The sequence below is a fragment of the Rhinolophus sinicus genome, chromosome 17 (genome assembly GCF_057876585.1).
Source record: "Rhinolophus sinicus isolate RSI-liver-muscle chromosome 17, RSI-T2T, whole genome shotgun sequence".
Taxonomy (NCBI): Eukaryota; Metazoa; Chordata; class Mammalia; order Chiroptera; family Rhinolophidae; genus Rhinolophus; species Rhinolophus sinicus.
Window position 1 is genome coordinate 161,169,490 of NC_142517.1, and position 13,077 is coordinate 161,182,566.

Sequence of the window (13,077 nt, forward strand, 5' to 3'; positions counted from 1 at the left end):
CGGGAGGGCAGCGCTCCGACGCACCGCAGCCAGGCCGGCGGGGAAGGTGCCGGCGGCAGGCCGGGCGGAGGGCGCGCGAGGAGGGGCCAGAGGGGTGGGGAGGGGCGGGGCCGGCGTCTCGTCACTTGATAAAACGCCTGCGAGTCTCCAGAGAACAACGGGCTCATTCAGCGGTCCGGAGCTGCCTGCGTGGGGGAGCGGCTGGGCGGAGAGCTCGACTCGTCCCGGGGGTGGGGCCCGACGCAGTGGCGAGAGGAGCCGAAGGTGGCCGCGGTAGCAGCAGCGCGGCAGCCTCGAACCCGGCCCCGAGAGCAGGGCGGCCGCCGCAGCTCGCAGCTCCCGGCTCCCGTCCCGGTGCACCGGCCCTCCCATGGCGGCCGCGGGGCAGCTGTGGCTGCTCTACCTGTCCGCCGGGCTCCTACCGCGGCTCGGCGCCGCCTTCAACTTGGACACCCGCGAGGACAATGTGATCCGGAAAACTGGGGACTCCGGGAGCCTCTTCGGCTTCTCGCTGGCCATGCACTGGCAGCTGCAGCCCGAGGACAAGCGGCTGTGAGTTCCCCGACTCTTCCCACCCCCACCCGGGCGCCGGCCCTCCTCGTTCCCGCCGGCCGGCCCTGCCCCTCGGCTGCCCCGCCCGGGACTCCGCTGGTCCGCGCGCTCGGCCCCGGCCCCGGCCCCTTCTGGCGCCTCCCCCCATTCAGCCCGGGCTGGAGGAGAACCCGAGGGCCGACCCCTGCGGACCGCGGCCGGGGTGCCAAGTGGAGCTGTCCTCCGCCCCGGGAGTGTACTTTTTTTTCTTTTAAACTAAGTACTTTCCGGTGGTCCTTCCTCCCGGCGTTTGCTGGGAACCCGGCAGGTGGCAGCTTCACGTGTGTAAATGGGGCGGGGGGTGACGTGGGGTATAGGGCCGCTGTATCGCTGCGGTGCGGTTACTGGGAGCGTTGTTCCAGGAAGATCCAGGCCTTTTCCAAACTTACGGAGCACTACGTCCCGCTGCAGACTCGCGCGCCCCGCAGAAGTTGGAAAGTCACTTTAAATTGCGTCCTGCGTGGTTTTTCCTGCAGGGAGGGCGCTCCTGTAGGAGACTTTCACACCTCTCCTTAAAAAAAAAAAAATGATGGTACTAACCAACCACCTGCTCGCAGGACGGGATCAACAGAGAAAACAGAGCCTCTGAGTGGTGTGTCGGGACCCCAGCCCAGGCCCCAAAGCCCCCAGCGGCACCCGAGGCCCTCTGGCCTCTGTATGGGGCAGGCCCAGCCAAGGGGTGAAAGCAACAGGTCGGACCGACCTGGGCTGGGGCTTTGAAAACAAGGTTTGCAAGTGACAACCCCTGCCCCGCCTCCCCCACCCACCCCCACCCCACCATAGCATAGCGCGGCTCCTCCCAGGAGAAAGTGGAGACCTGCACTCTTAACTTCTTTTCTTTCTTAGACAGTGTTTGATTCCCACATGATCAAACTATTTAGGCAGGAGAGGGTATTTGGGAGCTTAGTCTCCTTAATCGCAGTGGGGCTGCATTCTTGATCTGTGCTACTGAAAAATAAACTCACAAAAGGCCGCCCTCCCCCCAGGCCTTTAGTTGAACCAAGGTCCTTCCAGGACCAACCGAGCGGAGAAAGCAAAGTGCAGCCACAGTAAAGAGAGGACTTGGTGTTTAGAAGAGGCAAATGGGATTTTTAGAGCTGGAGAAAAATCTCTTGATTTCAGCAATTAAGAACTTTGGAATAGGGGAATATGGTGGGTCCCTGAATCTTAAAGTCAGATTTTTCTGACAACACTGGGGAGGCGGCTGGTGTGTGGTCTGTAGGCCTTGCCAGCTGCTTATACTCTGCTTTCTCTCTCTCAGTAGAAATTGTTAAGCTGTAAATCTGAAGCGAAAGGTGGTTTCTGTTCACTCAGCTAATGGATCACGGTTACTGTCTGAATACTTAGAAGTGTGGAGATGTGCATCCACCCATATGGAGAACTTGAACTTGTGCACAAATGACTGGGCCAGCAGAGGGAATACACTCTCCTTGGCATTCTCGCTCCGTACCAGATGCTTGTGGAAGCTGATTGGCTTCCTTGAAATGCTTGTACTGGGGAAGTACTGGGGCAAGAAAAGATCCTTGGGGTGGGGATGTGCAAATTTCGCCAGGATGCCGTTGTCACTAAGGTGGTTAGCAGGACACTTGCTGAACCTTGTTACTACTGGTGGGCTTCTCTGCTATTAGAGCTTCTGCAGGTTCTCCTGAGGGAAAGAATAAGCCTGTTTTGGGGGTTTGATACTTTCTAGAAATGCTCTTCTTAGAGGCTGACAAGAGGGACTGATTGAACCCTGGGACGGGAGAGGCTCACTTGAAGGGGACTGCATCTTTCCCTAGAGCTTAGAGTATAGCGGTAACTACACTCTAGGGGCTGTGGTTTACGTCAAATGCTGCTCCCTACCCCTCTTCTTTTGGTAAAGTATTCTACGTGCAGGAGCAGCGTTGTCCTCCCAGGAGAACGAGCACACACAGGCCATACCCACATCCGCTGTCACCTTTGTCAGTAAAGGATGCAGGTGTAAATAACAGCCAGCGAGGTCTAGACCCCACTACTTCTGGTCCAGCTTCCTAAACCCTGTACTCTCTGGGCAAGCTCAGTGGGAGTATTTTCAGGGAACTGGTGAGAGAGACCTGAGCTCAAATTTGTTAATTTGTTCTGGGCCATTTAGCAGCTGTTTAACTTTGAGCCTTAGTTTATCTGTAAAAGGCAGATACTACTGCTTTATAGGGTTGTTGTGAGGATTAAGAGATAACATGCAAAGTGCTTAATTCCTGACTGGCGTGAGTACTTGCTGACTAAAGATAGCTGTTGATGGTGATAAACTTAGAAGCAGTAATTGAATTCCTACTGTGTGCCAGCCACTGTACTGCTGTGAACATTTTGTGATTCTAAGACTGCCAAAGAGTAAAGCCAATGGCTATTGTAGTTTGGGTAACTGATGTTTTAAACTCTTGGTCACATTTATGAAACCCATTTTCAAAACAATTTAATTTCAGTCCATCTTAATTAGATTTATAACAAAAGTGAATTTTCTGAACAAGGGGCTTTGAGTCAGAGAAGTGAAATATCAAAGATGTGTGGGAATATCAAATGAATGCACTGTTCTAGAAACCACCGTAGATTTTTGTGGGTTAAGTTTTCTACAAAGCTATTAAAATATTTAATAACATCTTAAACTCTAATTCAGATTTTATGACCAAATAGTATTGTAGCTGAGAGCCTTAAAACATATTGTGAGTTCCTAAAACTTTCGGGACTATAAAGGTGAACTAGAGACCATAAAACTTCACTCAGGTTTTTAGACTGTGTATTAAAGACGTTTCAGACTCCAAAAGATTATTAGATGGTTGGCTGGAGTTACTGGGGTCAGGGTCTGAACTCGTTGGAATCTTTCCTTTCTCGTAGGTAAATCTGAGTCACACACTCCCACCCCTAGCCCCCAGGTAGAAAGTATAAGATGACATCTGTGGGTACGTCCATCCTGTGAATCATCATCACTCTTAGCACTTCTGGGAAGAGATGGATATATATGTATGACTGTAGGACAGAATCTAGAAGGAAGAGATTTTTATATATTCTCATGGAGCAATTCTGGATTTATCCCAACCCCCGTTTTCTTTTGGGGACTTTCTGATCACCACTATCTTCCAGAGGCTCTCTAGGTCCACCGTCACTTCTGTTCTGACTCTGTGATGTTTATTCTTGATTTTTCTCGGAACTGTGATGCTCCCACTTTTAAAATCATGTTTACTGAATGAACGAGGGCTCATCTTGTCTGACTGGCTGCTTTTATACGTAGATGAAGAAGCCAAAGCTGAAAGTTAAATGCCTAAAAGTCTCACAATTGCTTCAGCAAAATCTTAATAGAATGTGGATTTGAACCTGATATTTCTGACTTGTGCTAATGCCATCTCTAAAAGGACAATTCAGAAATGTCCTTCAGAGCTAGAGAAATTGACCAGCATCTGAGTTTGGGGAATGTACTATGTTAGGTTGATTTATAAACTGCTTCCCATATGGGTCAGGGCTATCTATTTAAATATCTGTGCTTGGATTTTCTTCCTCTTGGCCCCTATTTCAACTGGCTTTGGATCAGCTTCTGGCGTCCTTCCTTCTTTGCCTGTCACCCCCGCCCCCCCTTCTTCTTCTGAAAAACCCTGGTGAGAGTGGTGACTGTGTCTAGCTAGGGATCAGAGCTGTCTTCAGGATGTACACCTAAGCACTTGCTTCCTTGAATTCATTCAGAGTGTCATGTGACCCAGCACCATCATCCAGGGGCTGTGCTCGGTCACCTTGAGTTCTGAGAGTAGGGAAAGAGCCAAAATGGGCAGGGACACTTAGAGGAGATCTTAGGACTCTGCAAGGAAGCAGAAATAAACAAGTTTAATTTTAACACAGGCTGGTGTGAGACCACGCAAGTAATGACGTAGGGTTGAGAAAAAGCGAAGGGTTGAGAAAAAGCGAAGGGTTGAGAAAAAGCGAAGGGTTGAGAAAAAGCGTCAGAGTATTCATCTGGTATGAATAATTTGTTAGGAAAGTCAGGTGACAGGCTCATCACTATTGTAAAGACACTGTTACTCTGTGCTTAGCCGCATAATACTCTATTTTAGCATAACAATATTAAGATTTAAGCTTTAGTAACCAAGTAGTAGAACTATGGCACATGGTTCCTTTAGGACCTTGGTTCAATATATTACTGTGGACAGAGTTGGCCAGTGAACTGTTTGGCACTTTCCAGAGGGACAGTGGGGACATAAAGGCAAATACTATTGTGTGCTTAGATGATAGGGTCAGTTTTACCTGCAATACTGATTGCTTCCAAGTCAGCCCATCTTAAGAAAGAACATGATCATGTCTCAAAAACCAGTTTAAATTTCTCCTGGAAAGCCTTTTTAACCCAACCTACACTCCAGCAATTTCTTCTTCGTTTGAGTGTCTGTAGCACTTAGTATCACGTGTCTGACAATTCTGATGGTTTTGTGTTCAACTCTTATCTGCTGTTTTCAGAGGATGATCCAATCTCTCCCAACTGAATTATATGTTATGTGAGGGCAGGGGTCTTATGTTCGTTTCTTTGCCTCATCGCACCGACATATCATATGCCTTGCAAATACAATGGAGTCATACACTCAATTTAACTTGTGAGATCAACTCTTGTAGCTCAGGGTTGAGAGAGGGAGAAATCCCTTTATTTAACAACCTTTTGCCCTCCCTGCTCTAAATAGCCCTTGGTCTCTGCTGCCCCCGGGAAAAGGGAAGCTATAGCCATAATGCACAAAGACACCCAAGATGGTAATTCTCGGTTTTTGAGTTTTCAAGGGCTTAAGTCCCAGCTAAGGGATTTTCACGAGTGATTATTAATTACACTTGACTTTTGCCTTAAAGGTAGAATTAAGAACTTAACCCCAGAAATACAGGCTGACCTGCCCTGCAGTGGGTACTCGGGATTTGTTGGTTGTTATAATGAGACTAGATAGAGAAGGATGGCTGGAGAATGAGATCCTGAAAGCAGCTTGACGGGTGTGGGGGTCAAATGTGAGTAAGCATGTGAGGGCACTTTGTGAACTGATTAAAGCTTCGTTATTCAAGGACAGTAAGGGAATCTTGGCTACATGTATGTAACTCTTTAGGTTGGGTGGGGAAGTTGCTGACCCCTCCCGTGAGCTATAGAATGGAGATCTCTGGACCACAGCTCAGAACAGCCTCTTGGGAAGGCGGTCAAGATGGAGCCCTGCAGTAATGGGTGCTGGGGGCAGAGGCAACCTCTGCTGCTTGTCTTCCCTTCTGTGTTTGGGTACAACTTGGGAATCGCATAAACCTGGATGGTCATCAGGGTAACTTGGGGAATCTCCTCGTAAAGAACACAATTCTAGGCTCAGCCAGGTCTGTTGCACTAGATGTAATCAGTTTCCATAGATGTGATCCAAGAATTTGTTCTTAAGGTTTTCTAGGTTGGAGCTAGATGAGCTTTCCTTTTTTACGCAGAAGGCAGCATAAGGGAGTGGATAAGAGCAGACTGTAGAGCTAGAGTCTAGATGCCAGCTAGAGTCTAGAGCTAGCTGGGATCAAATCCTGCTCTGCCATTGACTAGCTGTGACACTGTGCAGGATACCTACAATTCTGCACCCAGCTCCAGTGTGTGAAGGTTTTCCCCACACACCACCAAACAATTCTCTGACTCCAGCTGGGGGTCCTGCAATTTAACTCAATTCTGACACTGTCTACCTGGAGAGAGCATCAAATCCCAGAGATTAAGGGCTCAGTCCTACAAGACGGCCTCTCCCCTGCTTCAGATACCAATCCCAAGGATAGGTTGTCACTTGTGCTTCTAATGGACCAGCTGTAGATTGGAAGTTATCACACCCCCCAAATTAATTGGGTTCAATTAATTTGTTAGAGCAGCTCACAGAACTCAGAGAAACATCTTACTGGATTGCCAGTTTACTATAAAAAGATGTAATTCAGGAATGGCCAGTGGATGAGGAGATGCATAGGACGAGGTAGGGGGAATGGCACAGAGCTTCCATGTTCTCTCAGAGCGTGCCACTCTCCTGGAATTTCCATGTGTTTACCAACCTGGAAGCTCTGCAAACTCCATCCTTTTGGGGTTTTATGGAGGTTTCCTTACCTAGGCATGGTAGATCGAATCATTGGCTTTTGGTGATTGAACTCAACCTCCAGCCCTTCTCCCCTCCCTGGAGGTCAGGGGGGAGGGACTGAAACTTCCAACCCTCTAATGAAGTGGTTGGTTCTCCTGGCAACCAGCCCTCCTCCTCAGGTACTTTCCTAAAGTCACCTCATTAGCATAACAAAAGACATCTTATTCTCATAATTAAGAAATTCCAAGGGTTTTAGGTGTTCTATTCCAGAAACAGTGAACAAAGACCAAATATGTATTTCTTATTATAAATCACAGTACTTAACCTCTGTAGACCTCTCTCTCCTCAGCTGTGAAGTGAGGCTAGTCGTGCCTTAGACTAGTCCTGGCCCAAATAAGCACCTTCTGTTAAATAAAGGGTGGAAACCAAGGCTGTAAGAGGTGCAGTGGCCACAACAGGGCAGGCAAATTGATTGTAAATTCACATCTTCCATGCTTCCTTGCCTGTGCAGTATGCAGATTTTAAAACTTTAGCAGATTTTTGTTTGTTAAACTGGCATTTAGAATTGTAAACCATGCTCTTTGGGAATTAACGTTAGAGGCTGACTGTTAATTAGGTCTGAACTTGGACAGGTAGGTCGTTTCTTCGTCAGTGTCAGTTCCTGTTGCCTGATGGTCATCTCATCTGCCGCTGTCTTGTTTTTCTGTTCAGGTAAACAAGGCAGAACAATTCCAATCCGTTTACCTGTTCCAAGATTGGTGTGTTTGCAGAATGCCACCTTCCATAGGCCACAGTCCCCATTTCACACCACACATAGACATACACATACGTCCTAGATTGCAGTGTTGGATACTGCTATGACTTTATCCGTCCCCAAATGGGCCAAAAAGACTTTAGAAAACTTTTAAGTCTCTAAAACCAGTTATGCTAAAGAAGACTTGTGAAGTAGAGGGAATGGGGAAAGGGCCACTGAAGCAACTGTAGAGGCAAAAACAAGTGACAGAGCCGTAGGTCTGCTCGCACGTTTATTTGCCAACTGGCTAAACATATTTGGCATGTCATGTAATCTGAAGATGGCTTTTTTTGAATAGCCATTTCAGATGTAGTATAAGAAAAGCCTTTTAGAGAAACATGCTTTCTAAGTCTGGGAGTATAGAAATGAAAATAAATTTTGGAAGAATTTGAAAGGCACACAGTGGTTAGTGATATGAAGAACAAAGCACAGGGCAGTGCCTGTTTACCCAAGGTCCGCTTGCTTTGCATGGTGATAACAATGTCATATAATTTCTTTATTTTGAAAAGGACATTCATTCATTTAAGTGTGTGTGTGTGTGTGTGTGTGTGTGTGTGGTGTTACAAATGGTAAACATTTCAGACCCAGTGGGTAGGATGTCACTGACGCGTAAGTCTCCTGAGCCAGATGACTTTTTTCTCCTGGTAGAATCAGAGTCTTTCTCTACAGGATACACCACTATTGCTCAAGTAGTCACCGTCTTCTATGGACCTGACAAAGCAACGTGGTGTAAAGTTAACTAGAAGGTCCTCATCAAAGTGAATCACAGCCAGAGGTGTGGAATGGTTGTTTCCTGGTGTGGGCTGCCCATTTGGCAGAACTGGGAGTTTGAAGTTCTGTTCTTCCTCCTTGCTGAGGAGAGTAACAAGTCCTGCCTGGGTCCCTTTCCCACTGGTACGGCTTATCAGATGATGGCCTGACCCCCATCCTCCTCACTGGCAGGGTAGTTCTCTCTGTCCTTGGAGAACAAAGGTATTTTGAAATCATGAAGTAAAAATGTTTAGAACTCTGTAAGTCTCTGGAGGGATTGGAGACAGACAGGAAAATATATTTAAAATACCTGGGGTGAATGTGAGGTGTTGAAAACCTATTGATTAGGGTTTAAGGAATCCAGCTTTGCTGTGACACAAATAAACCTAAGAGTTTTCAAACAAGGAAAAGGTTAAAAAGACTCAGGTGTGATCAGGTTATGCAGAGACATAATTCTAGGAAAACGATGTTTGCCATTGAGGCCTCATAGCTGCTCTCCTTCGAGGCAAATTGTATAGGGCCTTATGGTTGTTGAAAGACTGTGGCTTTTCCTCTTGAGTGAGATGGAAAGCCATTGGAGGGTTCTGAGAAGAGTATGACATGTTCTGACTTAGATTTTAAACAGATTTCTCTGGCTGCTAGATTATTGAGAATGACTGTATGAGGGCAAGGGTAGATGCAGTGATGTTTAATTAGGAGGCCCCTCTAATAATAAGAGAGAGTGGTTCGGACCAAGGTGGTACCAGTGAAGATAGAAGTGGTTGCATTCTGGATATATTTTGAAGGTAGAAGCAACAGAATTTCCTATGGACTAGTTATTAGGAAAGAGGAGAATGTCTGCAAGGTTTTTGGCTTGAGAAGCTGGAAGGATGAAGTGTGAGGTAACGGTTTAGGGAGGACTATAAGAGGAACAGATGCTGGGGGAAGATCAGGAGTTTGATTCTGGGTGCGTTAGGTTTGAGATGTCTCGACATCCAAGTGGAGTTATTGAGTAGGCTGTTGGGTAAGAATCTGAAGTTCAGGTGGAAAGGTTTGGGTTGGAGATACCGATCTTGGCGGCATTGGCTTCTAGGTTGTATTTAGTGATGGGCTGAATGATGAATGAGATGACCGAGGGGGTGAGGATGGAGACTAAGAACTCACTGTGGGCATTTCCCCAATCCCTGCAGAGATGAGCTGATGTGGGGAACCAGCACCAGAGACTGAGAAGAATGGCTGGTAAGGCAGGAGCACCAGGAGATGTGCTATTCTGGAAGTGTGCTAGAGAGGGAGTGGGCCATCGGTTGCGTCCGATGGCGCTGAGAATGGGTCACTGCCCCAGCCATGTGGCAGCCTTCAGAGCCCTGGTGGAGGGAGCACTGCCTGCTGGAAGCGGGCTGGCGAGAGATGAGAAGAGGGATTGGAGACAAAGAATAGGAACCTTAAGTTTTGCGGAAGAGAGGAGAACGAGAGCTAAGGGGAAAATGGGGTCAAAAGGGAATTTTATCGGTTTTGTTTTAAGACAGAAGAAAATCATAGTGAGCTGGATCTTTGATGAGGATGACGCAGTAGAAAAGGAGAAGTGAATGTCAGAGAGGTGAGAACTGCTGGTGTGATGTGGGTGGGGTGAGAGGGCTGCACCAGTGCAGGAGTGAGTCTAGTTACCACATCACAGAACAGAGGGGCACAGATACAGGTAGGTGGGTAGTTGCCCTGATGGAAGACTGAAGTTTTTTTCTGGTTGCTTCTGATTTCCCAGTGAATAACAGTAGATCATTAGTACTAAGCTTCTCAATACTTGTGTAGAAGTTTGCCTGGTAGGAGTAAGAACTCCATTCTAGAAGACGTGAGATGTGGAGTTTGAATCCCATCTTCTTCACATTCTGTGGGTTTGACCTTGGGCAAGTTACTTGTTCTCGTTAGTAAAATGGAGGTGCTACCGGCATCTGCCCCATAGGGTTGTGCAGGTTAGCGGTAAGTATAAATCATTTAGCATATAATATAAAACAGGAGGGTTTAAAGACATTTTGAGCTTTTGGTGGTCGCTTTGGGCTATGCGTAAAATATGAGTATAATTCCCTCACAAGAGGGAGTTTTTATAGCTATCTTTATAGTCTTGGGGACAGCAGAGGTTACCCTTTGGGGGTCAGATCACAGGTGAAGTTGCCCCATGGGTGGGGCTACAAGGAGAATTGGGAGCAGTTCACAGGCAGATGGAAACTGTAACATTGTCTTAAAGAGAGGAAGGGGAAATAGGAGACTTGGAAGAAGGAAGAGAAAATGGTAACATATCAAAACCACCTAACAACCTCCAGTTCCTATGCTATATTTGAGCTACAGAGAACCACAGCTTTGTATTTTGTTAAATTCTTACAAGGCTCATTTTAGGTGTTGAGTGAACATTTCTCATGTGGAAGTATCTGCTGTTCCAGAATCGGTTACTGTCTTGGATGGCAGTGTCTGTGTGTCCTCCAGGCCTGGTAGACAGGTGTGGACAGACAGGTAGGCGTGTGCTGTGCGGGGTGGAAGTGAGCCAGGAACATGGCAGGGGCGCCGCAGCCTGGCTTCTTGCTCCTGCTGGCCTGGTTGATTGTCTCTGTGCTCCTGTGCCACGTCTCCAGTGTTTCCCTGCATGTATTGAATAAAAACGATGCATGACCTTGTTGAATTGTCAGCAATGTACTAAAGAGCACTTTGGGTTCAAAATACTGCCAATTTTCTACCTCTGCTTTCAAAATAAATAGTATAGGCTGAAGCGGTCGCCTGAGGTAAATCCGAATCTGAAAGGAAATAGAATTATCTCTGAAGTTATGCAAGAGTATGAACAATCAAGACCTTCGCATCCATTGCCCTGGGGTGTGGAACAAATTAAATATTGAACATCTTCCAGAGGTGGCATGGTGGCGAGTTATTTTTTTTTTAAAGTTTATCTCGTTATAGTGCAACATGAAATATGTTCAACTTTTTACTATGAAACAGGGTTTAAAGACATTTCAAGCTTCTGGTGGTCTCTTTGGGCTATGCCCCCATACTCATTTGCCTTCCTCCGTCATTCAGCGCTTTTGTGAAAATGGTTGAGAAGCACTGACCAGCCCAACCTTTTTTCTGTAGACGGATGACTGAGACCCAGAAAAGTCAAGTGACAGTTATGAAGGGGCAATGTGGGCCCTGATACCGAGCTCCCCGATGCCCAGTCCACCCATGTATGGCCATGCTGTGCCATACACATGTCTACCTTTCGGTGAAATGGCCCTTTCTTGGAATTAAACCTGTGCTGCATAATCTTGTCCTAAATAGAACGAACAGTATCTTAAGTTTTTAAGTGTCTCCCGGCATAATGGCCTGGAATAGCAGTAGCAAATATACAGCCACTGTTACCCGTTCCCCCTGCTAATCGGGGGCACTGCAAATGACCATAGCAGTGTTTTTGCTGAGTCTCAGAATTCTCCAGGTCACCAACAGTTCGCCCCTGCTCAGGCGTGGGTGTTTGCACATAAGATGACACCTGTTTGCCCTCTTGGCCTGGCTAAATCCCCTGCATATGGAAGGCACTCTAGAAATGTCTGCCTGAAACCATCGCTGATGGTTTGTGAGCTTCTTATGAATGAGACTGACGGCTTGTCCCTTTTTGGTTCAAATCTAGTAGACAGAAATGGGTACCCAATAAGTATTTGTTGAGCTCTTTAAGTTGATGTAATTTCCCAAATGCATTGAAGACTTCTAGAGAATGGGAAGTGGGATGACAATTTCTTTAAAATGATCCTTTACACCCTGATGATGGTGGTGGTGGTCCTTCTCCCATTGTGCAAATATACATAACATACACTTGACTGTCTCAGCCATTTCTAAGTGTACAGTGCAGTAGTGTTACATATATTCACATGGTTGTGAACACCCTGGTACTTCTTTAATTCTAAAGTGCCCAGAAATGAGGCTGCCGTATTCGGCCATAAAATATTGGCAAACTAATCTTAAAATAACTAAATACAGAATTGTGCTAAATCATATCATCTGACATATTCTAAAGTAGATTAGGGGCAATATAATTAAACCTTTAACAAATTTTATGGTAGCAGTTTAAAATGCCATCTCCTAGCTTAGTATGTGTTTTCCAATTTGGTCAAGGATTGCTTCTGTGTACCTGTCTCTGCCTGTGGAAATCCAGGGTTCCCTGTGCACATCCTTTGAGAAACCAGAATACTGTTAAGTCCTCACTGAATGCCGTTGATAGGTTCTTGGAATAGGCAAAATGACATATAATGAAGCCAGTTTAACCATAGGCTAATTGATATAAGCAAGAGTTAAGTTCCTGCAGCGTTGTAACAGAACGATGTTATTTGAGGACCTGCTGTAATTTGTCTTAAATTTATAAATGAGTTAAAGAGAAAACTGCAATGGGTAAAAGGCTTGGCCATATTCATTTGTTTCTTGTGTCTTGCTGCTCCTACATAACTCTTAGTAGCTTTACAATGACACAGAGTGATGTCAGTGGCACACTGAGTTCAGGTTGGAGCTGAGGTTCCATATGACATTTATTTACAGGTCGAAGTTCACAAGAAGTGTGTTTGTTCAGGGAACACCAGATTAGACTAACAGCTGCTCCTGGTGGAAAGACCATCTTTAGCTTGTCTTGCAAATACTTTCCTCGTTCATACCACACACATCTCACCTCACCCCGCCCCAGCTTCCTTCAGACCCATGTTAATCTATTACCTAGGAGTGGCTTTATTTTCTTCCTCTGTTCCTTTTCTCTTTGATTGTCTAATGACTAATGTCTTGATGTCCCAAATCCTGCTGAGTGTGGTTTAATAGTTTCTCTTTATTCTTACTGATGTTTTCATTATGATTTTTCTAATAAGCTATTTGGGAGCTGTCCGAATAGAAGCTTCCTGTCAGTTCTGAGTTGTGGGCCTTCTGAGGGCA

General features: G+C 46.2%; 1 protein-coding gene across 2 annotated transcripts in view; it reads left to right on the forward strand.

The window, feature by feature from the left end:
* Nucleotides 1-321: 321 nt before the first annotated feature.
* Nucleotides 322-13,077, forward strand: part of ITGA6 (integrin subunit alpha 6) — a 67,264-nt gene continuing 54,508 nt past the window's right edge. For both annotated transcript variants that reach the window (XM_019727442.3, XM_019727440.3), the window contains exon 1: nucleotides 322-552. In XM_019727442.3, the coding sequence (XP_019583001.1) occupies nucleotides 371-552 (182 nt within the window). In that variant the 5' untranslated portion in view covers nucleotides 322-370. The remainder of the gene's footprint in view (nucleotides 553-13,077) is intronic.